At 56.9% G+C, this 26,528-nt stretch overlaps 7 protein-coding genes across 7 annotated transcripts; 3 read left to right on the top strand and 4 right to left on the bottom strand.

Annotated features, from left to right (window-relative positions):
• Nucleotides 1-258: 258 nt before the first annotated feature.
• Nucleotides 259-2,676, top strand: CYR1 (cysteinyl-tRNA synthetase; the record flags this gene model as incomplete). The annotated part of the gene is made up of 1 exon (XM_066777952.1): nucleotides 259-2,676. One exon carries the CDS (start codon nucleotides 259-261, stop codon nucleotides 2,674-2,676), a length of 2,418 nt encoding a protein of 805 aa, XP_066632047.1.
• A 748-nt stretch (nucleotides 2,677-3,424) lies between these two features.
• Nucleotides 3,425-5,992, bottom strand: SLS55_006522 (uncharacterized protein; the record flags this gene model as incomplete). Its single annotated transcript, XM_066777951.1, has 1 exon — nucleotides 3,425-5,992. The coding sequence occupies one exon, from the start codon at nucleotides 5,990-5,992 to the stop codon at nucleotides 3,425-3,427; it is 2,568 nt and encodes an 855-aa protein (XP_066632046.1).
• An 842-nt stretch (nucleotides 5,993-6,834) lies between these two features.
• Nucleotides 6,835-7,857, bottom strand: SLS55_006521 (uncharacterized protein; the record flags this gene model as incomplete). Its single annotated transcript, XM_066777950.1, has 1 exon — nucleotides 6,835-7,857. The coding sequence occupies one exon, from the start codon at nucleotides 7,855-7,857 to the stop codon at nucleotides 6,835-6,837; it is 1,023 nt and encodes a 340-aa protein (XP_066632045.1).
• A 1,723-nt stretch (nucleotides 7,858-9,580) lies between these two features.
• On the top strand, nucleotides 9,581-11,251 carry SLS55_006520 (uncharacterized protein; the record flags this gene model as incomplete). The annotated part of the gene is made up of 1 exon (XM_066777949.1): nucleotides 9,581-11,251. The coding sequence occupies one exon, from the start codon at nucleotides 9,581-9,583 to the stop codon at nucleotides 11,249-11,251; it is 1,671 nt and encodes a 556-aa protein (XP_066632044.1).
• A 1,167-nt stretch (nucleotides 11,252-12,418) lies between these two features.
• Nucleotides 12,419-12,979, bottom strand: SLS55_006519 (uncharacterized protein; the record flags this gene model as incomplete). Its single annotated transcript, XM_066777948.1, has 1 exon — nucleotides 12,419-12,979. One exon carries the CDS (start codon nucleotides 12,977-12,979, stop codon nucleotides 12,419-12,421), a length of 561 nt encoding a protein of 186 aa, XP_066632043.1.
• A 1,443-nt stretch (nucleotides 12,980-14,422) lies between these two features.
• On the top strand, nucleotides 14,423-17,006 carry SLS55_006518 (uncharacterized protein; the record flags this gene model as incomplete). Its single annotated transcript, XM_066777947.1, has 3 exons — nucleotides 14,423-14,577; nucleotides 14,628-14,881; nucleotides 14,932-17,006. 3 exons carry the CDS (start codon nucleotides 14,423-14,425, stop codon nucleotides 17,004-17,006), a joined length of 2,484 nt encoding a protein of 827 aa, XP_066632042.1.
• A 2,838-nt stretch (nucleotides 17,007-19,844) lies between these two features.
• Nucleotides 19,845-25,393, bottom strand: SNQ2_5 (ATP-binding cassette transporter snq2; the record flags this gene model as incomplete). Its single annotated transcript, XM_066777946.1, has 3 exons — nucleotides 19,845-19,874; nucleotides 19,936-23,901; nucleotides 24,152-25,393. 3 exons carry the CDS (start codon nucleotides 25,391-25,393, stop codon nucleotides 19,845-19,847), a joined length of 5,238 nt encoding a protein of 1,745 aa, XP_066632041.1.
• Nucleotides 25,394-26,528: the final 1,135 nt, after the last annotated feature.

Here is a 26,528-nt window from a genome sequence, read left to right as displayed (position 1 = left end):
CGTGTGGTGGAGTGTGGGAGTGACGTGCGGTGGTCGAAAAAAGTCGCGGACGCGCTTGCCCCGCGGCCGATCGGCGCCAGGGTCTGGGCTCGCAGCTGTGCGTCTCAAAACGAAGACGTGCTGCACTGACTCACTGCTGGGTACGAACAAACAATGAAGTAGATGCCACCGTTGCTACTCCGCCGACTGCACCCCCAAAGCTTCGCGCCTGCGTCCCGGATCCGCTCGTCTCTGCCCATCCGGCGCCTCGCCCGCACCATGTCCGGCCGCACCCAGCCTCCGTGGCAGTCGCCGCAGGCCCGCTCTGATCTCCCGCCGCTCCACGTCTACAACTCCCTGACCCGCTCCAAGGTCCCCTTCGTGCCCATTGACGGCAACAAGGTCTCCTGGTACGCCTGCGGTCCCACCGTCTACGACGACGCCCATCTGGGCCACGCCCGCAACTATGTCTCGACCGACATCATTCGCCGCATCATGCGCGATTACTTCAAATTCGACGTGCGCTTCGTCATGAACATCACCGATGTCGATGACAAGATCATTCTGCGCGGCAGGCAACAGTATTTGCTTGCACAGTTTGTCGCCAAGCACCCCGAGCTGGACGACGACACGCTGTCCACGGCGAAGAAGGCTTTCGAGGCCTACCTGAAGAAGAACCTTTCCCTACTCCCTGCCGACCTGAACCCCGAACAGTACGCGGAAGAGTCGAAGAAGGCATATGGACATGTTTTGGTGGGCAAGGCGGTCGAGGGCGACGGCCCGGCTGGTGACAAGGAAGCGAAGGTCAAGATGCACTTGAAGACGGGATCCGCTGCTGCGGAGGCTCTGATTCTGGCGGATGCGAAGAAGACCAATGTGACGGAGTTTTACACCAAGACCGAGGATGTTTTGCTGCCATACCTCGACTCCCTGTACGGCACCACAATAGACGCCAATGATCACAGCATTTTTACCCGGTTAACCAAGAAATTCGAGGGCCGCTTTATGGAGGACGTCCGCGCGTTGAACTGCTTGGATCCGGACGTGGTGACCCGTGTCACCGAATATGGCCAGCAAATCGTAGACTTTGTGGACAAGGTTGTGAAGAACGGCTATGGCTACGCCACGTCCGACGGATCTGTCTACTTTGATATTCAGGCCTTTGAGAAAGACGGCAATTCTTACGCGCGCCTTGAGCCGTGGAACAGAAACGACAAGGACCTCCAAGCTGATGGAGAAGGTGCTCTGACCAAGAAGAGCACAGAGAAGCGCTCGGATGCTGACTTCGCTCTGTGGAAGTCGTCAAAGCCTGGTGAGCCGGCGTGGCCAAGTCCCTGGGGCCAGGGCAGGCCCGGTTGGCACATTGAGTGCTCTGCTATGGCTTCAGATGTCCTCGGACAGCAGGTGGATATCCACTCTGGAGGTATCGACCTTGCTTTTCCTCACCACGACAACGAGTTGGCACAGAGCGAAGCCTTCTGGGCGGAATGCAAGCACGACCACCAAAGCCACCAGTGGATCAACTATTTCCTTCACATGGGACACCTGTCCATCTCTGGTTCAAAAATGTCCAAATCCCTCAAGAACTTCACTACCATCAGAGAAGCGCTTGGTCGCGGTGACTGGACCCCTCGTTCTCTCCGCATCGTATTTTTGTTGGGCGGCTGGAAGGAACCGGTCGAAATCACCGAGGGTCTCGTCAAGGAGGGTGCCGCTTGGGAGGATAAGGTGAACAACTTCTTCTTCAAGATCAAGGATCTTGAAAGGAATCCTTCGCCCGAGAACGTGGCGTCGGCAGAGGCGGACTCCGCTCTTCAGACCGCCTTCAGTGCTGCGCAGACGGACCTCGACAAGGCACTTTGCGATTCTTTTGATACCCCCTCTGCTATGCAGGTCACCTCCCGTCTCATTACAGATTACAACTCGGCTGCTACAAAGGCCTCGCTATCAGACGCGACCGCCCTCACGATTGGCCGTTGGATCACCAAGGTTGTCACCATCTTCGGCCTCGACGGCAAGGCGGATCCCAGCGATGCCAACCGCATCGGCTGGTCCGGCATCGACATCCCAGAGCCCGCTCAGCCGTTCGTGTACCCCGTCTCCGCCCTCCGCGACGCTGTCCGCGACGCCGCCAAGTCGGGCACCATGGACGCCGCCGCCATCAAGGATCTCGCATCCAAGAACCCGGCGGCGGCCGAGCAGCCCGCCGACGCCATCCCCTACGCCGAGGTGTACACGCAGTTCCAGGAGGACGTCAAGTCGCTGGCGGACAAACAGGCGCCGGCCAAGGACTTCCTGTCGCTGTGCGACAAGCTCCGCGACATGCACCTGTGGGACCTCGGCATCTACCTCGAGGACCGCGACGCGCAGCAGCTGCCCGCGCTGGTGCGGCCGCTGTCGGCGGACCTGATCGAGGCGCGCCAGCAAAAGGACGCGCAGGCGGCGGCCAAGCTGGCGGCCAAGGAGAAGCGCGAGCGCGACGAGGCGGAGCGCAAGGCGGCGCTCGCGGAGAAGGCGAAGCTCAGCCACCTCGACATGTTCCGCTCGGCCGAGTACAGCGCGTGGGACGACGAGGGCCTGCCGATCAGGGACGCCAAGGGCGAGGAGCTGCCGAAGAGCCGGACGAAGAAGTTGAGGAAGGAGTGGGAGAGGCAGAAGAAGTTGCATGAGGAGTGGTTGGCGGAGCAGAAGAAGTAGAGTAGACGTTCAAAAGTGGGAGGTGGCTGGTGTGGATATGGTGTGGTTTTTTTTGGTGATGTTTCCTGTGGATGGTCTGGCATCGTGGCCTCGACAGAGCGTGATGTTTAGAAAAGGTAGTGCGGAACCAAGTACCTGGACGAGGATCGAGACTTGCAATGAAGATTCTACCGAAATTCAAGGCAGACACTTCAAACCCGTGAGCACTGTGGTTTCATACCATTCCCTGAAGCAGGATTCCCTGTCCCTGGGGCGCCTGGCAAGGCAATCCACGCATTTGTTCTGTGCTCATAGTCATGCCAAAAGGAGATGTTCATTGATTTCATTTACCTAAAAAAAAAAAAGTGACTGGCATGGATAATGACAGCTATTTGTTACTCTTATCTTGCATCATACCAAGACGCTGCTCATCACCACGCTGCTACACAGCTCTACCAAAGCTGCGTCCCATCTTTCTTCTCTTCGAATCGGTCTGGGAGAAGGGGAAGAAAAGTCTTTTTGAACGCCAAACGCTTATGCCCGTTCGCTATGCAACCAGTGACCGCTCCTCAGGTTGAAGCGGCCACGAATCAAAACAAAAAGAAAACAATCAGGAGAAGCACAAAGGAAAAATTGCCCGTAGCTTTCGTTCTCTTCAGCCCAAGGGTTGATGAAGCGCTTCTTCAAACCGCCCAAGCCGGAGCTCCAAGCCTCGTGCGGGCTTCCAACCGCCAATCGAATGAAAAACGGCACGACCGCTTCTTCTTCATCACTCATCAATTTCGCCCTCGAAGAGGTCGTCCAGCTCATGATCGTCCTCGCCAAAGTTGGGCTCGAAAACCCCGTCCATCTGCGCCATCATTTGTCCAGCAGCGACATCACCGTCATTGTGGCTGCCCAGCTCGGAGGGCTGGTTCTGCAGAGCGGAAGAGACTTGGCTCGAAGTATCGGTCGCAGCATTTCCCGGCAGACCGCCCATGCCCAAACCAAGGAAGCGGTCGATTTCGGAGAAGTCAATCGTGCCCGTGGGGGGCGGAATGTTCGAGACGGTCGCAGTAGTGTTGGGCTGGATGCTGGGAGAGGTGGTGGACGCCTCGGCGGTGCTGCCAGTGGCGTAGATGGGACCGTAGTCGGACACTTGGGCGGCTGAAGTGTTGGTGTCGTGAATGGGAGGATAGTCAGACGCTCCAGAAGCTGCAGTACTGGTGCCGTAGATGGGACCATAGTTGGGAACTCCCGAAGTTGCAGTGTCGGTGGCATAAATGGGACCATATTCGGACACTTGAGCGGCGGGAGGGCTTCTGACGGTGGTAGTGAGGTCGATGGTTGGGGCGGCGACGGAGATGTTCTGGTTGGTGTTCTGAGGCGCCTCGCTATGAATGGGAGGGTAATCCGAGATCTGTGGAGCTGACTGTGCGGGAGCTGTGTTTGACTGGTTGACGTTTGATGCGACGTTGTTGGCCTCAGCAGACACTGAAGGCTTCGGCATGCCACCCTTGGCCTTCGCCGTGGCGCTCTTCTTCCTGCCATGAGTCTTCTTCTGAGCCATCGCCTTCAGCGAAACCTTCTTCGGCTTCGCGCTCGCAGCAGCAATGTTCTTCGCCGGAGGCTGCTTCGCAGGCTTCGCACTCCTCTGCGCCGCGACCGCCCTCATCTCGTCCTCGCTCAGCACCCTCGACCCAACAATCGTCACCTCATCATCATCATCACCCTGCCCACCAGCCAAGGCCTCCTCCTCCCTCTCCCTCTGTTCCCTCTCCTCCTTCTCCCTGTTCTCCTTCTGCCTCCTCAGCTCTCCCACATCATCCACCACAAAGTCCTCCCACTCCTTCGCACTCGGGCCCCTCACCTGCCTCAGCTGCAGAAGCTCCCACCCGGGCCTGATCAATGGAAACACGACGATCCTGCCGTCCTGGGGAATTTCTATGCGGCCCATCGCCTCCCTCGCCTCCCAATCCAGCATCCGCAGCTCCCGCTCGGTGCCGCCGGGCACCTCGACCTCCTCCTGCTGCACCCAGTCCACTTCGCCCGTCCGGACGTTGTAGCACCTGGCCGCGCGCTCCTGCACGCACCGCTGCCACCGCTCGTACAGCCGGCGCGCGCTCTCGCGCCTCGCGGCGTTGAGCTCGCGCAGGTGCGCCGCCAGCCACGCGCGCGTCGCCGGCGTCAGCGCCACGGCGCAGTCGGCCGACAGGTCGCGGTACTCGAAGTCGGCGCAGAGCCGCAGCAGGCTGGACGCCGTCGTCATGCTTAGCCGGTCGACGGCGCGGGGGACGAGCGGATGGTGTAGTAGGATGAGGTTGTCGATCGACTTGGAGAGCGGGTGCGGCTCGATGAGCAGCGGAGGCAGTGGCGGGAGCGTCGGGTTGATGTTGAGGATGTTGGTGTTGTTGTTGTTGGAGAGTGGTTGCGGCGGGGCGGTGGGAGCAGCGGTTGGGAAGGGTGTCGCGGTCGCGGTCGCGGTCGCGGTCGGGGTTGCTGCGCTGGTGGGAGCGGTAGCTGGCGCTGGAGACTGGTTGATGGTGCGGTGGTTGTGCTGGTGGATGGTAGGGAGCTGCTGGGGGTTGGGCTGGTGGATGTTCTGCGGCTGGATGCCGGGCTGGTGGAGATTGTGCTGCTGTACCGTGTTGTGACGTTGAATGGATTGCTGCTGGAGGTTCTGCTGGAGACCACGCTGCTGGATATTGTGTTGCTGGAGGGTTTGTGGCGGTTCCTGCTGGTGAAAGTTCTGGTATCCGTTGTTCTGCTGCTGGTTGATCGGGGAGTTTGCCTGATTTGGAGACATGACGGGCGTTTGGAGCTGGAGGTTTTGCTGTTGCTCCGCGACCGTGGCTGGGGGAAACTGCTGCTGCTGCCGATGTCTCTGCTGCCCAGGCACGGTCAAGAATTGCTGGCTGCGCTGGAGTTGCTCGCGCTGGAGTTGCTCGCACTGGAGTTGCTCGCGCTGCTTGCGCCGCTGGTACAGCTGGCTCTGGTGTTGCTTGTGGTATTGCCTCTGCTCATCTTCTCGCTGCTGCTCCAACTGCTGCTGGTACTGTGCTTTTAGCGCATGCTGTTGCTGAGTGGCAGCTTGGACATGGATACCATAACGGCTCTGGGCCTCTAGGCGAGCGGCCTGGATTTGGTTCTCGTTGTAGCTAAGCGTAGGGAAGCCCATTGCCGGAGTACGTAGGACAGGTGCGGAGGCTGTGTGGTAATCTGCGTAGTCAATCTGAGGGTGAGAAGCCATAGGCGTCGTTACCGAGTGTGCTGACACAGATTGCTGGCTTGAGTTGGGGCCGCTCGGGCTGCGGACGCTCGAGTCGGAAAACCCGTGAGAAGGTGGGTATGATGTCATTGTGTATGGCTGAGCTGGAGCGGGTGAGTTGTGCGAGGAGCTGTGAGGTGCCGGCGATGTCGATTGCGGGTGTGGGCCGGTGAAGCCGGGAGGCCATTGTGGGAAATCCATGTTGAATTGCGCCGCTCGCTTTCGGTCGCGGGCTGCGAGGGTTGTGAGAGCTGTCAGCGGCCTCGATTGGGAAGCGCCTTTGGGGCTGGCGGGTGCGCAATTGAAGTTTTTGCGAGAAGCAATGGCGATGGCAGCTGTTGACGGATGCTGAAGGTCCGGGAACGAATGACGGCCGCAGAAACTATATGCACAGTATCGTGCTATTGTCAGGTTCCTACAATTGTGTCATTCGCTCCTTGCCATTGTACACGTGAAGATCAATAGGCACGGAGATCTGAAACGTATGGCCAACAATAGGAACCACTCAGTGCGCACGATAGCTGGCTTGAATGGCTGTCTGGGGTCAAGCTGTCACCAAGGCGCTGACTCGGCGGGTAGGAACATGCAGGATGAAATGCAGCACGCTGGAATAAGCACGAGGATACGACGGGCTGTGTCAGGTAGACTCCGGCGTAGAGGGCACAAAACAGCAAAAACCGACGTATAGGATCTGCCACCAACCTCATTGGACCAATGGGCATATCACTCCATGTGTATGGAGGTATATGAATCCACTATCTGGACGTAAATGTAAGTTTGAATGTACACAAATCTGTCCAGATATTAGATCTAACTACCCACACAGGGCCTTCCATGATCTCAGTGAGCTCAAATTTTCTCTCACCTGCCGGTATGATATACGACCAATGAGCTTACTACCAGACCTCTATGGAGATGGCAGAAAGCTATGCTTAAACAATCTCCAAGTCCTTCACCTCCCCATACCCGTTGTAGGCACATCCCCTCAAGTTCCACTGGCACCGCTCATCCTGCGTGTTCCCGTCCGTGTCAGTAGCACGACTCAACAGTATCCTGCCTTTCCCTTCTTCCACTTTGACATTTGTTCGCCACAAACGCCACGCCCATTTCAAGCTCACCCCTTCCTTCTTAAAATGGTCGTCTCCCAGTAGCTCTGCAAACTGCCACGTCCTCCCTCCATCCGCGCTCACCTCCACCTTGACAACCGGTCCCGAGCTCCCTCCAGGCAACGCGTACCCCTTCACCTCAATCTTTCCCTTTGCATCCCGCTCCAGTTTTGAACCATTTGCCGGAACTCCAATGACCGAGTTGACGGGCATGTCCTGAAGGGCGGGAATGCGATCCCAGACGCCCTCGGCCTTTTCGGCGGTGTCGACGTCCGGCGGCAAGATCTTGTAGTCGCGCTGCTGATAGTGGTTGGGCGATTCGTGGTTCTGGACAGTGATGCGGTCAAGCCATTTGACGGAACGGGCGCCAGCGATGCCAGGCGTGACGATGCGGACGGGGAAGCCGTGGTTGGGGGTGAGTGGTGCATCGTTCATCTCCAACGCAAGCAGCACGTCCGCATCTAAGCTCATCGCCCTCGACAGCGGAATGCTCGCTCCATACCACTCATCTTCCTGACATGGGTTCTGGTGGCACGCGAACGCGACATGGGCGTCCAACGCCTCCGCGACCCCCATGCTGGCACCGGCCTTGAGCAGCACGTCTCGCAGACGCGGGCCGCGCCACTTGCAGTTCATGACGGCGCCATCGAACCAGTCGAGCCCGCTGACCTCCTTCATCTCAGTGCGCATCGTGTGGCGCCGGTTACCGGCGCATTGGAGGGCGCAGATGACGGTGTGCTGGGGTAGGGATTGCAGGTCCTGGAGAGAGAGGGAGAGTGGCGTGCGGACGACGCCATCGACAGTGACGCGGTGAGTTTGGCCGTCGATGGTGGGGATTGCGCTGCGCATGCAGACGAACGGTGAGCGCCAGTCTTTGTCAGGTTAGTGGATCAGGGCGTGTACCCGTGATTGCGATCGTAGCCATCTTCGGTGGTGATGAAGCTGTATCAATGAGGCGATATCAGTAATGGCGTTGGAATCAACAACTTTGCGGAAAGAGCTAGACAGGCCGAGAAGTCGGTCATGTTTGGCAGTCACGCGTCCAGCATACAACCCGTCAAACCTGGCCAAACTCTCCTATCCCACATGAACACAGCCTAGGACAGAGCGCATCGCATTTGCAATTGAGGGCGCGGATTGCTTACTTGGAAATCAATTTCCCGAGTTGCGGCTCGCGATTGAGCGGCTTCTCGCCGTTGTGCTTGTAGGTCTGTGTGACGTCAGTTTACCGAAAGAGGCAATTCGAAGACCGGCAACGACATACCTGGACAGACATGGTTGCGTTGCAGTAGTGTTTTGAAGGCCACCCAGAATGTGCTTGATTAACGTTTTGTGTCGCGGTCATGTTAGAGCTGCAGAAGCGATTCCTCGCAACCCAGGGCCACAAGCGCGCCCGCGTCATTGCTGCGTCATTTGAAGCGAGCTAGAAACCATGGGCAGCTGCGTCGCAATAATAACATACCGCCAGCTAATTCTTATTTACTTATGCCCTGTCCAGTAGCAGTCGTAACGGTCCTTCGTGCTATCTTTGCCAACATGGGTATGTCGATCAGACTCTAACACCGACTTAGGCGCTTTGAAAATGAGGCTGGAGCGAGGTCAACGCTACAGGCTTTGCATCGCAGCTATAAATGCATGAAGCGCGACACTTCTATTTCTGCACCGGGCGTATAGCTGAAAGTTTGGAGGCGTCGCGCTGCGGGCACGGCAGCATCAACAATGTCCGACCCCGAGACCGAGATCCGAGGACGCCAGCCGAGGCCGAGCTATTTAACCTACCCACCCTTCGTCGCTGCCGCGCACACCGAGGCCCTGCTTTTCTCTCTGCCTGTCCCTCGCCGTCGTTTTCCGGTCGAACATGGACCACCAAGATGAGGCCACTCCGCAGCGGAGGCCAAGACAACAGCTGAGCTGCGTCCAATGCCGCCGCCGCAAGGTCAAGTGTGACCACGAGCGCCCTTGCAAGCGCTGCCGCATCCGAGGATGGGACGCCCAGTGTTCCTATCCGCTGCATATTCCCCCAGGACCCACACGCCCGGGCTCCGTAGCCAGCAGCCCGAGGAGGAGCAGCATTGGCCGAGACTGGCGCACTGCCAGCCCTTCAATTGCAATCCGCCCTCCCATCTCCCATCCTGTTCCGCCGCTTGCATCTGCATACAATTCGCCTTCTGAGCAAGCCGACCTTGCAACCCCGGAGTCTCTATCAGGTAGCTTGGACACTCTCTACGGCTACCAACATCGCCGTTCTTCGCACCCCGCCGCTCCGCAGCGTACCATCTCCGAATCTGCTCCGCTAGCCACTCCTACTTCCGCATCACCCCGCACTCTCGCTCAACCACCGTCCATTCCCAAGCAGAACACGAGTGCATCCCTCCCAAGCGGCAAACACTCAATTCCAACCTCCAACCTAGCCTACGAACCAAGATCTGGAGACGACCATGCACTCTACTTGGCTAACGGAGAAACCGTTTATTTTGGGAGGAGCAGCGCGCCATGGCTCATCTCAAAGGTACTTTCACTACCCTCACTCAACGCTGTCTCAAAAAACTTACATGTATAGTTCGGTAATATCATGTCTTATATCCACTCTGAAGAAGCCGGTTGGCACAAGAACGAGCGCGTTTCTGCCATTCGCGTCAAACGCTTGACCAGCCAGCAGCTTTTACTGGCACAGGACCAGGATGATTTACCGCCCGGTGCACTGTACTTGGAGGCCCCTACCCGGGAAATTGCAGATCTGTGTGTGTCCAATTACTTCCAGAGCATAGAGAGAATGTATCCTCTCTTCGACGGCCCGAAATTCTGGGCTGAGTATGAGAGCTTCTGGCAAGCACCAACTCAGGCAAGACTGGTCTTCGTCATCATTCTGCTTCTGGTCATCTGCGCTGGCAATGGTACAATACCTAATGACGAGAGGCCCATAGCACGCTCCAGGGTCGTCAAATGGTGGCGTCTGGGTTTGACATGGCAAGGTGCAGCCGCCGAGACCAATGAACGCATGTTAAGCACCATACAGGCCAGCTTCCTTGTTGTTCTTCTCAGGCAGATATACTCGCTCAGCGAAACTGCCGAGTGGGTATCATCCGGCGCGCTCGTCAAGAAAGCTCTGGCCATGGGACTTCATCGAGACCCAAGTAAGCTTTACGGCATCCCACCTGACGAGAACGAACTACGCCGACGACTATTCTACACTGTACTCGAGTTAGATCTGCAATATTGCCTAAATGCTGGCATGCAGCCTACTCTACGAATCGGTGATTGGGATACTGCTTTGCCGACAGTCATCAAGGAGGCACGAACCTGCTGTGCGGACAGTTCAAGGCAGCCTCTTCCAGACGATGCCGTCTCTATCCAAGACCGCATGCTTAGCTCGTTCAACACCCGCGTGAAAATTGCATGCTCCGTCAATGCAATTGTTCCTGAGAACAACTACGACAAAGTACTCGATCTAAGCAATCAACTCTCCAAGTCCTTCCACGGTCTTGAAAAGGAGTCACGCAATTGCCAGACCGAAGCCCTCAAGTTCCTCCACAACCGCTACCTCCTTACGCTCCACATACCCTTCGCCATCGACAGCGATCCCAAATACGCCTACTCCCAAAACGTGTCTCTCACTTCGGCGCTCTCGATACTCGAGCAAATCACGTCATTGGTCCCAGCCACGCCAGAGCAGCGCCAACACCGAGCTTCCAGCGCCAGAAACTCACCCGACGACAGCCGCAACGGCCGTACCAGCAACAACAACCACAGCAACCGCGTCGACAACATATGCACGACTGCCCTACACGCGTCAGGCATGCTCTTCAAAAACGCCGGCTTATACGCTGCTCTCTACCTTTGCCACGAGCTTATCCGCGACGAGCACGACGGCACTCTACCCCCCGGCCCCTCCCACGTTCCCAATCCCATCGGTACCACTCCCCACCATCCTCCACTAATGCTGACACCATCATACAACCGTACCCCCAACCTCGTCCGCACCCTTCCAAGCGTCTCGCACCGCGTCGTCGTCCTCATCGAGCGCTTCGTCAAGGTCGCCGAGGAGCGGCTGCGTACGACGCAGTTCGCCGGCAAGGCGTTTCTCATTCCGCGAATGGTGCTGGCGTACCACCGCATCAGCACCGATCTGGAGGTGCGCACGCCCGAGGAGAAGGAGAGGAGGTTGTTAGAGGCCGGGAAGGTGATTGGGGAGATTTGCTTTAGCATTTTTTGCAGCAACCCGGATGTTGCGAAGGTTTTATGAGGGAATGGGGAGGAAGGTTGGGGGGAATAAGGCTGACTTGGTTGGGTGTGGGGCGTTTGCAACTCTACGGAAGGGAAAGGAGAAGGAGAAGGACGGGAAAAAAAAGAAGCCTGACGATGATGATGACAATGATTAGATCATATCTCTCCACTCTCAACGTAGATGTTGTATCTGTATGTTGTATGTACAAAAACACACCCCGGTTCAAATGCCGGGTGAGCGATGCAACGCTTCGTTTCTTCGCAATTACGCCTGACTCGAAGCCTCTCCCCTTTCTACCCCACCCACCCAAACAGCGTTACCCTTGCCGCAAGTACGATCGCAAATCATGACGGCACACGATCTCTGACTTGTAGGGCGGTTGAACCGTGCGCGGACCCAAAAAAAGATCATTTTCCACATCGGGCACTCCTTTACCGGAACAGGAAAGGCGGACTACCTCCGTGCTCTCCTATCCGCCCGACACACATTTCGATCGTCCGCAACTTCGAACGTAGGTACTGGGGGTGGAGCTCCCCGGCCCACACCATCGACGCCTCATTCGGACATCGCTCGCAGCCGGGGGCCTGGGGAGAGGGGGCCCATGTGGATACTTACATGGGTGCGGGGCGGAGGCCGGTTGTGCGGATGACCTCTCCCCGTGATGGCGGCGGGGCGGCGCGCCACTCATGGGCGTGGACCGGGGGTTCACGCTGACTCTACATAGGATGTATATAGATATATATCGTGAGGATGAAGTATGGGCGAAGACCACAGACTGTCGTTTCAAGCGTGAGGGTGGTGTGGGGTAGATTTGTGATTGTGCTCTCGGGGCCACATCAGCATGAACCCTGATTAACAACCAAGGTAAGCCACTATAGAAAACATAAGCCGTCTTGTGTACGTAGTAGAAGCAATTGTCCTGACATAGATGTGAATTGTAGAATCAGAGGCATGGAAGTTTTTCTTTCTTTTTTTTCTAGAACCTTCTACATGAGTAGTCGAAGTCAACGTCTAGTCATATATGTGAGACTTTAGGCTGTACATATGCATCATACATCGGATTCAGCCAACAGTGCAAAGAAAAGCAACTGCGTATTTCATTAAGCATTACCCAATGACTTGCAAATCATTTCAGGATCATCGACATCATGACTCCATGGCCCCGTGATCAACAGCAACCATCATTTACTCCGGCTCGGTGACGGCGGGAGCAGCACCCTTGCGATAGTACTCCGGATACAGGTGGTTGAGGCCCAGCACCCATTTGCCGACAACCTTGCCTGTAAACCACACAAAGCCAATGCTCACAAAGCGAGGCACGAACGGCAACACCAAAATGGTGTCGGCCTCCCACAAAAACAGCATAAGCTGGAAGAAATTCGGCGACCTCCCAGCCCTCCCGCAGTCATCAAGATAGCCGTAGAAGTGACGAAAGAAGATCTCGTCGCCTTCAGCCTTCTTGGGATCCATCGACAAGTCGAACACCAGCTCGTCGCCGCTCTTCGGGTCCGCGGCGTTCTCGAAGCGGTGGATGGCGCCGTTGGGGATGGTGACGCTCTGGCCGGGGTGCACGACGGACCTGCCCGAGGGGATGGCGTCGCACACGGCCAGCAGCCGGCCTCTGACGACGTCGAAGGACTCGGTCTGGTAGCGGTGCCAATGCGGCGGCGGCAGCGCCAGGCCGGGCCCCGCCGGCAACGACAGCCGCATCACCCGACGCGCCGCCGACGGGGCGTAGAAGTGCATCATGACCGGCCCTGCGCCCGCGGCCGGGCTGCCTAGCACGACCGGGTTATGCGAGGCCGTGTTGGTGCGGGGCGCGTGGCTCGTTAGGAATGAAAGCATGATCACGGCGTTCTGGGGGGTGGTGGTGGTGGATGGTGCCCTGGTGACGGTGGGGACGTGGTATCCGCAGAAGAGGCGCTCCGGGCCGGGGCTAGTTGCTGACGAACAAGGCTTGTTTAGGCAGATGGTGAAGAATTCATGAAGTGCGGGGGGCGGTTCAATAAACGGGGACTGACGAAACCTACGTCAGCGCTCGGCTGGCACACTCAAATAAAGTGTCAAATACGACTGAGGGCCGTGGAGCCGATGGAAATGAAGCGGAGAACAAAAGTGACGAAGGTGAGCTCTTGCTGTCTGGAGAAAGAAGCTTTGAGCAGGAGCGTTGGAAGGGTAGGCGGAGAAGGAGCTGCCTGGAGGAGCTGCCCGCCGGGTGTTGCTCGGCCCGGACCTTCTCCTGCGCCTCCCCCCACTCAGCGCAGCCACCAACAGGGCCCCTGCCGCCGCCTGATGCCCCTTCATCCACGACACCCTCACCATGCATCCTGACAGCCGCCTGAGTCGCTTCCTCCCGCCTTATCCGCTGCTTGGAGCACGCGCGTCCTCCTCACCGCTGTCAATGAACGCCACAAAGGGCGACTGAGCCAACCGGACGTTGCCGTTACACTCGCAAGCAAGGCCGCGCTCATTTTAACTCGTCTAAGCAATCTTGGGGCTCTACCTTCCGTTCCCGGTTGGCCGTGGCCCCCGAGATGCCACGCGACGTGCGAGCCAATGCCCGGATTTCCGTCCAAGACAGACGCTGATCACACCTCTTTGATTGCCCAACTAGGCAGCCCGCCTGAGTCTACACACCCCGGGTGACCGCTAGCCAGGGCGCAGCACTCGGCTTCCGAAATTATTCTCAACACCTCCTCGCCCGGCATGCCAAACTCGTGCTTGAGCATTCTTGAACCTGCCCCGCCAAAGCTCCCTTCTACCTCTAGCACGTTGTCGCTCATCTCATCAGAGTCCATGGAACTTGAGTTGTTTACTGCATCCAGCAGGATTCTGAAGATAAGCAAACGTCATGCGCTTTTGTCGCACCAGATTCTGCAAATGATCTCGGATTCTCGCCCAATCAGGCCTCCACCGCTCAATCAGACCCTGTCCCTGTCCCTAGCTCTGCACACCATGCACCTAAGTCCACAGGCCCAGGCACGGGCGAGGTCGCTCGAGTAAGACTCTCGGATGATCCTCCGCCACACTGACACGGAGATGATCAGGGCGCGTTGGCGAAAAGGATGACCCTGACCTTATAACCCGTTTCGCTCGCCAACTTCCCGTTGCCCAACGCTGCAGATCTTTCACCAGTCTCGAAGGTGTTTCCGTTCTTTCGTTCTTTCCCGTTCTCTTCGCTCTTTCGAAATGCGGCCTTGCTGCCTGCTGTCCGTGGCCCTGGCCTTCGGCCTGTCGGCCGCTGCCCCCACGTACGGTACAGGTCCGGCAACTGCAAACGCTACTGGAGCTCCTGTCCCTTCTCTTGACGCATCTCCTTCTTTAGTCTACACGCCCAATCCTTCGTATGTAAATGTAGCATTCTTCATGAAATATTGTGCTAAAGTCATGACAGGGGTGCCCCTTACCCTCTTTACAATGGCTCCGCTTCCAATTCCACTGGATCGCCGTTTTCAGCAGCCTGCACTCCTCTCACTGTCGATAACCCGAGCACTTATTGGCTGGAAGACATCACTCACAATGGCTTGTCCTCCTATCTCAATTCTAGTGTGGGCGACTACAGTACGTTCCGCAACGTAGTCAAGGACTTCGGTGCAGACAACTCAGGCAATACGGATGCTTCGACTGCGATCCAAAATGCTATTAATGGTAAGTTATACCTATGGCTACATGATCTGAACCCACACTAAACCTATTAGCTGGTCCGGCCAACGGCGCTCTCCGTTCCCAGAAGGACAACGGTTACGGATCGACAGGCCAGCCTGCCGTCGTATACCTACCCGCTGGTACCTACCGTCTGAGCTCTCCCCTTCAGCTCTTCATTGGAACTGTGTTTGTCGGTGATCCCATCAACCCTCCTGTCCTCAAGGTTGCTTCAAATTTCAGCGACAGTCACGTCATCTACGGCAAGGATCCTCGTTACGGCGGAACCATCAACTTCTTCGTCGGTCTTAAGAATATTGTAATCGACTCAACCGCCGTTTCTCCCACTAACTCCATCGCTTTGCTGGACTGGACTGTTAGCCAGGCCACCCAGATCACCAATGTAGTCTTCAACATGCCCGGCAACTCGACTGGCCACATCGGCATGAGGATTGGCGAATGGCCCGGAGGCGACGGGTACAACAGCAACATTATCATCAACGATCTTACCTTCAACGGAGGCTACATAGGCATCTACGCCACCGGCCAGCAATGGCTCTTTAAAAGCATCAAATTCAATGGCTGTCGCATTGGCGCCCAGCTTGGTGGTCACGACATCGTCCTCACCGGTAGCACATTCGAACACTGTGGCATTGGCATCAATGCGACCGACATCGGCGGTTCTTTCGTTGTTATCGACACCTCCACCAGCAACACCGGCACTTTCGTTTTCTCTACCGACACTTACAAACCCAATGGCATTGTTCTTGAGAATATCCAGCATGACGGCACTACCGTTGAGCTGAATGGCCAAACTCTTCTTTCCGGCAATGTCGACGACACTTGGTTCCGTGGAAACGCTTACCCAACCCCCGGAAGCGGCGCTCACTCTTGGATTCCCGATGGTCAGACCGGCAAGACCCCTCGTACCACAGCCCTTCTTGACGGCAGCAACTACGTTGCCATTGCTCCCCCAACCTACAAGGAGTACTCAGTCGATAAGTTCGTCAACATCAAGGCCGTCGACGGTTTGCCCGTCTATGGTGATGGCGTGACTGACGATACCGATAACATCAATGCCATCCTCGCCCAGTACGCGGGCTGCTCCATCATTTACTGGCCCGCTGGAACCTACATCGTCACCGACACCATCACCATCCCCGTAGGCAGCCGCATCTTCGGCGACGCCTTCGGAACTGCCATCGCCGCCAACGGGAGCAACTTTTGGAACCCGGACGAGCCTCGCGCCATGGTAAAGGTCGGCAACAGCGGCGACGTCGGCGTCGCGCAGATCAGCGACATGCTCCTCACCGTGGCCGACGTACTCCAGGGCTGCAAGCTCCTCGAGATCAACATGGCAGGCGCCACCCCCGGCGACGTCGGCCTGTGGAACACGCACTTCCGCGTTGGCGGCTCCAATGGCTCCAAGGTGCAAACCAACTGCGCCGCTGGCACGTCGCCCGCACAGTGCAAGGCCGCTTGGGGCCTACTGCACCTCACCGACACATCATCCGCCTACATCGAGAACATGTGGGGCTGGACGGCTGACCACGACCTTGACGGGCCCTACGGCGAGCAGGTCATTGCTGTCGGCCGCGGCGCCCTGGTCGAGGCGACCAAGGGGACCTGGCTCGTTGGGACAGGTATGGAGCACAACACTCTGTACGAGTACAACTTCTGGAACGCACAAAATGTATATGCCGCCATGCAGCAGAGCGAGACGCCGTACTGGCAGGGGCCCAACAACAGCAGCTGGGCTACCGCGCCCTACCCGTGGGCGGACAACCTGATCGCGAGCGACCCGGATTTTGCGGGATGTAACGGCGATGCGTACTGTGGCATGGCGTGGCTGGAGCGCATGAATGAGGGCACGAGTGATTTGTTCTTGTACGGAGGTGCATTGTGGACATTCTTTAACGGTGGCGTCAACAAGGCGTGCACGGAGAATGGCGATAACTGCCAGCAGAGCGCCATTGAGATCAACGAGGCTAAGCGGACGTACCTTTATGGTACGAATGTCAAGGCTGTGGAGCGTATTGTCGTCAGTGACGGCGGCGCTGGGGTGGCGACGAGTGCAGATAGCAGCGGTGGGTGGGGTGGTGTTGTTGCGGCGTATCTCTTCAACACGTAAGAGAAGTGTCAAGGGAGTGGGAGAGTGGGTTCGACTGTTTGCTTCTCCCGCTCACCGTGTTTTACGTTAGTCGGAAGGTATCGGTCGTCCTTGCTCGAAATGTGATCGGTGAGTAATGATGAAAGACAGCTGTCATGGTCTCTATGTTTACCTCTTTCCTTCTTAGTAGACTTTTTCAATGAACTAAATTTATTGTACTCGTATCCACAAAACACTGTCATTAGCACCATATGGCACAAAGTCTCCATTAAACTGGGGTTTCCTTTGTGCATATGATATATAGAAGCTAATGTCACCTCTATGAAAGCCGCAGCCAAGTCCATTGCCCGGGTTCCATGCTATGCTGTTGCTTTTGCTCTTCTCTGTCTTGATCTTTTGGTATACCGCAGCCATCCAGCCTCGCCTACAAGCTCACTCGCACCTGTCACCTCTCTCTTCATCCGTGACCGGAAATACCAAGCCTTCCTCGCCGCCCTCGTCCCCAAGATACCCCGCCAACCGCTCTATCCATCCATCCAACCTCCCTTCGACCCGCCCCATGAAGCTTATATCTCCCGCACCTCTAGCGTATGCCTGCACCAATCGCTCTCCATCACCCTCAATTGCCTCGCTCTCTTCCGGAACTTGCATATACCCGACACTGTTCCACCTCCTCGTCCTCCTTCGGCCCAGCCCACCAGCCTGCGCCGTTGGCCGCCGGACCTGAGCCTGGCCCCTCCCCCAAACTCCCATCTCGACCGCGGACCCGCTTCCCCCGTCGAATGTCCACCGATCGGGCGTTCCGGCCGGCAAGAGCTTCGCTTCTTCATCGCTTTGATCCGCGTCGTCCACGTCGTCATCATATTCGTCGTCTTCGCCGCCACTGTCGTCGTCTTCATCATCTTCATCATCCCGCCGCCCCTGCAAGTTTCTCAATTCCTTCCGAATCGCCCTCATCGCTGCCGCGTGATCCGCCGCGGCCTCCGCGCTCCTCTTCCTACTCATGCGCTCCTCCCAGATCTTCTGGATGCGACTCTTCTTCTCCTCTTTCGCTTGTCCATCGCTGTCGCCGTCACCTTGCATCGACATGGATCCTCCATCTCTCAACGGCAGGAAACCGCCACCGCCAGCAGCAGCACCTGACCTCGCCGCCGCGGCCGCCGCGAACAAGCCTCCTCCTCTGCTTTTTCTCGTCCTCGATCTCCCCCTCCCTCTTCTGCGCAACAGCTCTTCTTCTTCTTCTTCATCACCATCACTATCCTCCTCCTCCTCAGACGATGCTGATGACAGGCCAGACGAACGCCGCCAATAGCCGTACGGATGATGGCCCCGATCCGGCGGCTCGACGTCCAGCCCTCGGTGGAAGGTGATGTGGTAGTAGACGAGCAGCACGGCGACGGCGGCGAAGGCGAAGGTGAAGAGCGCGGCGGGGAGGAGCCAGGGCGGCGGCGGCGGGAGAGAGGGGAGCGTGTATGCGGTTGGGGTTGCGACTGGGGTTGCGGTCGCGGTCGCGGTGGTGTTGAGGGCGGCGGGTGAGGTGGATGTGGAAGTTGCGGCGGCCGCGGCGGGCGCCGTGATGGATGGCGGACGTGGTGGCGGTGGCGGTGGCGGTGGCATGGTTTGGTGCGCGCGGTGTGGTTGTTGGGGTTCGAAGTGTTGGTTTGTGTTGGCGGGAGGCGGCGGGCGTTGAAAAGCTCTTGTTGTTGTTGTTGTTGTTGTCGGGCGGGCGGGTTGGTTGTAGTTATGGAAGAGAGGCTTATCGCTTGGGCACGCTACTGCAGTTGGCAGAAGTGAGTGTGTCTTTTGTTTGCTTGCTGTCACTTTGGCAGATCTTCGGTGCCTTCCGTCACTCTAACTTTGAGGCTATGTTTGTGGTTGTGAGTGATTTGTCGAAATGTAGAAACACTTGAGGAAAATTTCAATTATCATTAGGTGTGAAATCACCCACCTTCTCACTACAGAGCGACGCTCTTAGAATAACTGTTTGTCTTATTCAACTCTGCAAGTATAAGCATCGCATGAGATTCACAGCTGACAGCTGATGAGCACCGCAGACACTTCAACACCCCCAAGGAATGTTGAAATAGAAATTTCGAAGAAAATGTACATCGACATCTTCAGTAGAAGCGAACATCCGGACGTAAATATGAAAATTTCCGAGCCCTTTTAAGTGGGGTCGAAGCAAATATTCGGATGTAATGTGAGTTTTATAAGCCCTCTCATGAGGACAGTTGAATCATTCGGTTATATACATACGTAGTCAGTCTTAAATCTTACATATGCATCCGAGTATTTGTTTGCTTCTATTACTCACGTTAATAGTACGCAGTATCTCTACGAACCCAGTTCAATTGAAATCCGTAGTGGTCATTCTTTGGACGGACTCGATACATTAGGATCATTACAAATTTCTCTGCCTACTTGGAACCTCTCTCGTCCCCGTAACCCCCAATTTTCTCATACCCATCCCATCGTAATCAGACATATCTCCATCACCTCAAAGGAAACAAGAACAAAATCCAAGGTCTGAACAAACACCTGGAATATAAAACAACAAACGCGGGGTATCCCATGCGCTGTCCAAGAAAATGCCAAAGACGAGCAATCCACAAAAGAGTGGAGAAACTCAATCTTGATGCTTTTCCCCCCACCTTAACACCAATAGCAGGTGTGGGTGTAAGAGCGAATAAAACAGAGTTTTATCCGAGATCTATCCCGTCTAGTAAACCAAATATTGAACCAGCGGATATTGCTCGTTCTGAAAACGCCTTGTCAAGTAATTAAAGTATTTCGATATGCTAAAGCAACTTCGCTTTTCTCTTCTCTAGAACGCGTGCACGATCTTTTTGCGACTCGGTCTTAACGGCGGTTGAAGTTCAAGAAGCGAGCCTGGAAGAAAAAGAGATATTAGTACATTATCGAAAGGTGAGAAGTGGTAATGGGAACTTACAGCAGTGAACAGCAGAATCAAGTTGCTGCCAATAAACGCGGCGAGAATGCCCAGATCCCTCCAGCGGTTGTTGAACTCGTAGCCGAGCGGCTGGTAGAACTCGTCGCCAACCCTGTACGCACAATACTCGCACTCGCTGGTCTGGTTGTTGACGATGTAGCCGGGGCCGCCGTTCAAGAAGAAGCCCTGCATGTAGTCGCCGCACATCTGGCCGGCGGGCGCGGAGAAGCGGTTGAGCTCGACGCTCGTGCACTCGACCTTGCGGTCGGCAAGCTCGGTGACGAGCATGCCGCCGATGAGACGGGTGAAGGGATCGAGCTGATACAGCCACGCGCGCCAGAACTTGGGGATCTGCGGCTTGGGGATGGTCACACCGCAGAAGAGGGCGAAGACGATGATGACGAAGGGATTGACGTGCGCCGAGATGAACGGGTCAGGCGTGATGGCCGCGATCAGCTGGCCCAGCGTCACGGAGAAGATCTCGGTGATGAGGATCATGAAGAACTGGTAGCCGGCCCGGCTCGAGTCCGACTGGAAGCCGGGGATGTAGTAGAGCGGCAGGAAGAAACCGACGGCGCAGAGTATGCTGTACGGCATCTCGGCAAGGACCATGGACAACGCGAAGGGGAACGTCTTGTACGCCTTGGAGGACTGCTCGCGGAAAGAGATCATACGCGAGATGGCATACTTGGGCTCGATCTGGGCAAGAATGAGGGCGGGCAAGACGGTGACCTGGAAGATGACGAAGACGCGGTATTGGAGCGAGGCGCGCGAGTCGTCGAGCTGCAGGAAGGCGAGGCCGGTGAAAAGGGCAATGACGACGTGGTTGAAGAAGCGGGTGAAGCCGTAGTTGGGCGTGCGCCAGAAGGACAATTGCTGGCGGGCGTTGACACGCTTGATCTGGTACCAGATCGGAGTGGCGTATTCCTTTTGCTCGACTTCAGGCGCGGAGCCTACCTCCTCAACACGATCGCGCTTCATGTGGATGATGTTCTCCTTGACCTTGGCGAATTCATCAGAATCCTTCCAGACATCACCCCAATCCTTGTTACCAATGCGAGGGGTTTGACCGGCACCAATGGCGTCCAGCATCCACTCGGCGGGGTTGAGATCAGCCGGGCAGTCAGCGCCATTCTGGTGGAAGTATTCGAGCAGCACATGAGCATCCTTGCCAATGTCACCGAAGTAAACACACTGGCCACCACGCTGAAGTAGCAGAAGCCTGTCAAACGACTCGAACAACGCAGAATTCGGCTGGTGGATGGTGCAAAGGATGGCCTGGCCAGCAGCAGCTAGCTTCCTCAGGAAACGGACAATGTTGAAGGCGCTCTGGGAGTCAAGACCGGAAGTGGGCTCATCAAGGAACAGAAGTAGCTCAGGCTTAGCAGCAAGCTCAACACCAATGGTGACGCGCTTGCGCTGCTCGACAGCAAGACCGTTCTCAGGGTCGCCGATGATAGCGTCGGCGATGTCCTCCATTTCAAGAAGAGAGATGACTTCTTCGACATAGGCGTACTTCTCGGACTGAGGGACGTCGTACGGCTGGCGCAGGTCGGCGGAGAAACGGAGGGCCTCACGGACTGTCTGACTAGGCTCATGGACATCGAGCTGCTCGGCATAGGCAGTACCACGCTGGAATGCGATACCAGGAGGCTTGCCGTCCACGAGCTTCTCGCCGCTGATCACACCAATGTTCTTACGCGCGGCAAGAACATCCAGAAGGGTGGTCTTGCCGGCACCGGAAGCTCCCATAAGAGCAGTGAGCTTTCCAGGCTGGACGTAACCGAAGATGTTGTTAAGCAGGCGCAATTGACCATGACCGGAGGGGTGCGGGACATCGTAACAAAGGTCTTCCCAGGTGAGGATGGCCTTGGAAGTTATCTTGAGACCATCGCCAGCCCCAGAGGTCTCCTCCTTGCGGTTCCTCTTGTCCTTCTTGCGCTGGAGTTCTTCGTTAAGCTTCTTGGTCTCAGAATCTTCCTTGGCGAAGAAGGTGACGGTCTTTCCACCGGCACCCCACTTGATGTGCTCACCAAGCAGGGCGTTTGCGGCTAGGAAACCAACGATGAGGACCACCATGATACCCCAATTACGCCAGAGGTCGCTAGGGTTGTACGCAAAGCCCTGCTCGATGTAGGCACTGCCGGAGATTTGGTCGGTGCCGGCGACACTTCCTGCAAGCGTGCAAGACTGGTGGGCAATGTCGCCATAGTCGCCTCCGGTGGGGACGAGAGAATCCGAAGTGCAAGTGAGGGTCAGGCGCTTGAACTCGTTCATCATGAGAGCGGAAAAGCCAAGGCCCAGTGCATTGATGTAGAAGATCCACCTGAGCCAGACCTGCTCCGACTGCCATTGGATGAGATATCCGGAAGTCAAGACGAAGAAGGTAATGATGGTGGCCGCAAGACGGATCGCAACATCGAAGTCGGGACAGAGGCACCCAACGGTACGGAAGAACAATGTCATCGAAAGGTACCCAGAGATAATGATCAGGACAAAGGTGAAGAAGGCACCAGCATCGAGAACCAAGCCGCACATAAAGTACACCATAATACTGAAGACCAGGATCTTCGCACTTGCGAACACCGTGTCGACCATGATCTGAGCAATCCAAAGGGCAGAAGGACGGTGGAAGGTGTAGGCACGGTGCTTGTTGATGATCGGTCGGCCAACCATGGTGGAAGCTAGCTCGGAGAAAGCCTCGAACGCGTTGAACAGAAGGGAGATGAACAGAAGACCACCACGAGTAAAGGCACCAGCACTAGTCTGGGGGAGTTTGAGCCAGACGGTACCCAGAATGATGGCAACGACGATGGAAGTGGCCCAAGAGACGGTCAGAGAGAACTTGTCCTGCCACTTGAGGAAGAACTGGCGGCGCATGAGAGCCCAAACCTGCAAGTAGAAGGGAATGGTGTAGACAGAGCGCTTGGAAGCATGCCTCTTGTTCTGAGTAACAGCAGTCTGGAAGTCGTCCCAGGTCTGCTTCTCCTGGTTGATCTGTCCGCGGTATGCCTCCATATCCTGGTCCATGCGAGCGGCAATGTCAGATTTGTTGAACGCTTCAGCCAGAGCCTCGGGGGTGCTGGGAACGTCATCTGCGCTACGGTTGGGCTTGAATTCGCGCTCGAACGGATCGGTACAGCCAGTCAAGTAGTCGGGGGTCGTTTGCCTAGGCTTCTCAATGAAGCCAAGGCCCTCGAAGTAGGAACGAGCCTCCTTCGCGGCACCGTAGTACACGCAGCGACCCGAATCGATGACCATAACCTTGTCAAAGACCTTGTAGATTGATTCGGAAGCCTGGTACAGAGAGACAAAAGTCGTGACCTGGTGGATATCCGTGAGAATTCGCAAGGACTTGGCGTAATCGAGAGCGGTGGAAGCATCGAGACCACGGGTCGAGTTGTCCCATGAGCAAATGCAGGCATTGGTGATCATCATCTCAGCGATCGAGACACGCTTGCGCTCACCACCAGAAACACCACGAACGAACGGATTGCCGACAATCGTGTTCTTCGTGTGCTCAATGTTGAACATCTTGAGCAGCATGTCGATAACCCTTTGCTTGAAATCCTGCCTGCTCAATCCGGCCGGACGGGTACCGGGAACCTTCGTCTCCAGGGCAAAGTCAAGAGTTTGACCAACAGTGAGAGTAGGGTGGTGAATATCGTCCTCCTGGTTGTACACAGCCTCTCCACGGTAACGCTTCTCGAAAGTTGCAGAATCGAAAGGGCCATACATGACATCACCGGCGACGTCAGTGTAACCAAATCGTTGGTTCGCAATCACCTTGAGGAAACTTGTGCAACCGGATCCAGGACGACCAAGAACGAGAACCATTTCACCGGGCTTGGCCACTCCGCGGAAATCCTTCAAAATATCGAACTCGCGGCCCTTCTTGCCAACACCGAGAAGACTCTTGGCGGTTTCGTAGACATTGAAAAACGAAACAAAAGCTTGCGGGAAAGTCTGGACAGAATTAGCTCAAGTCAATGCGTTCAAATGGTGCACAGCAGGCTGCAGAAGATTGGCCCCATCCCTGTCTCACAGACATTGCTACTTACGTGGAGTTGAATCCGATGTCCAAACATAGATGTGAGTCTTGAACGCAGACATATTCATCCAGATATCGGATTCAACAGCTCACGTAGGAAGAACGTAACGTGCTTGGGCTTAGAGACCACACATCTTCTTTGACCTGCATGGTAGTAACCCTTACCTTGACGTAATTCTTCACACCGCCAATACCACGGACGGTCAATCCGTCCCAGATGACACCAACCTGCTTGGCCTTAATTCCAGCTTCCTCGTCCTCTCCTCTGTGTCCTCTGAGCACACCCTCGAGATCGAACGGCTCCCGATCGCTTGCCTCCGACACGCTCGCAACCTTCTCGATGTCAGTCGCGGCGCCGCCCTTGTCCTTCTTACTTTGGCTACGCGACAGGCGGGACAGCTCGCGGCTCAGCTCCTGGAAGTCGTGCTCCGCACGCGCGACGTTGATACCGTCGTTGACGTGTACAACGGAGCTCTTGGAATTGAGAGTTACGCCATCCGCATCGCTGTTCGGCTTCTCCGAGGGCACCGACTGAGCATCCGACTTGACGACGGAGCGGTATTCGTGTACAGGCTCGGCTTGCTCTTGGGGCTGCGAGGCGGTGACGGCGGCAGCGCCGGCAGCGGCAGCGACTTCGACGTTGTTTGAAGTGTCGACGTAGGCCGAATTGGCGGTATGGAGGGTCGTGCTGGCGTCCTGGCTGTCGGGCCTGGCAGAGACGGATGTGCTTCCCTGGCGGGTGGCAGAGTTGCTTATGGCATCGGCGTCGCTGGCATTGCCGCCATTGAGGGCAAAAGCGGAGCCCTTGCTTGCGAGCGTGGCATCTTCGCCGCCTTGTCTGGCGTCACGGAATCCGGAAAGCGACTCGGATCCTTCGTTGGAGGACTGGGCGTTAGCGGCTTGGAGGGCAAGCTGAGAACCAGCGTCGCGGGAGGCAGTATGATCGTCCGCTTCGTGAAGAGCAGCCAGAGATCCGGACGACTGCATTGCTGTCATGGAGCCAGACCTCAGTGCGGATTGGGATCCGGACTCCCTGAGCTGTGTGGAAGAGTTCATGGCGTGAAGCTCAGAGAGGGAGTCGGCAGAGAAAGACTCGTTGCGGAGGGCAGACTGAGACCCGGAACGCAGAATTGAGTGGGATCCAGAAGTGTGCAACTGGAGATCGGACTGTGAGCCGGAGCCATGGATCTCTGAGCGAGACTCGGAGCGAATGACAGAGCGGCTCTCAGAGCGAACGACGGAGCGAGTTTCGGAGTGGGTGGTCCCAATTGACCTGGTCTCGGTAATGTCACCGCCGTCGTTGGAGGACGAGACGAACATCTGGATCTGGCTGGGGTCCAGTCCATTCTGCTCTGCGAGACGGCGGATGGCCTCAGCCTGAAGCTGCTCAGGATCGAGACGATCCATGTTGAGGACGAGCGGCGGGCGAAGGAGGCGGTCGGTGGTGGATGGGGCGGCCCTTAGGCTCTCGCGCAGCCTATGTACGGGACTTGTAGAACGGCCGCCGCACTACCTGAGGGAAAAAGGAGGATGGGTTTACGGCGGGGATTTGTAGAGCTGGAGAGAGTGACCGGGGGGCGTACCCTTGCAGCGGGCTTGGCTTGGCCGGGCAAAGTGGCCTTCTTCCAACCTTAACACCGTAAGTCCGTGGCGTTGGTGAAGCGCAGGGGCCTCCGGACGAACTTGGAGGTGCAGATAGTGTGGTGGAGCACGCGTTTGTAGATAGCCGGACGGACCCCTGGCCATGCTGAGTCCTGACCGCGCGAGGTATCCCGATTGTGACACCGGGGGGCAGCCATGACACGGCGCTGCACTCTGGCATGCCCTCAACGCGAGGATGGAAGCCGTGAGCCGATGTCTGGCGGCCAAGTGGCCGAGGGGGCACAGCGGGTGCAGCGCTCAGCGGGCGCCACAGCAGCCAGGCGGCGACACTGCAGCCGTCAGTCCCCACATCGGCTTCGGGAACAACGTTGGCTGCTTATGAATCGCTATGAGCCATGCTGGGCAAGGGCCCGAGCTGGCCAATGGGCGGGCGGCGCCTGAGTCGGCAAGCAGGCCTTGGGCGTGCTTGACGTGCGCTGCATGAGTCGCACAAGGCTGAGGCGGCATGGCTGATGTTCGGGTCGGTACGCGCCAGCGGGACTTCAGATCTTGGCTGTCCATCCTGTGGGGCGTCTGGCCCAAGTTGGCATCGTCGTTCGAAGAAGAACAGCCCGCGGCCTCCGTCCGAACCTTCTGGTGCGCGAGCGTGACCGCCAAAGCGCCTCCTTATCGGTGTTGGCCCGCCTGCCCAGGGCGATGTGCGGTGCGCAGACCCATGCGGCAGGAGACGTGCAAAAAGGCGGTCATTCGCCTGCTGGGCCGACGTTGCGCGGGGAAAGGAAGCGTCTGTCCGTCCGCCCCTCATCCGTTGAGCGCACTACTCGGAGGCTGCGTGAGCCGCCCGTCCGCTGGAGAGCCATTGGGTGCAGCGAACCTCATTTTGCACCGCACCGCCAGCATCAGAATTTTTTCTTTTCCTCACCTTGGCGGAAGCGCCTTC

Source organism: Diplodia seriata (genome assembly GCF_021436955.1).
Source record: "Diplodia seriata strain FDS-637 chromosome Unknown scaffold_6, whole genome shotgun sequence".
Taxonomy (NCBI): Eukaryota; Fungi; Ascomycota; class Dothideomycetes; order Botryosphaeriales; family Botryosphaeriaceae; genus Diplodia; species Diplodia seriata.
Note: the sequence above shows the minus strand (reverse complement) of the source record. Positions and strands in the feature narration are given on the sequence as shown.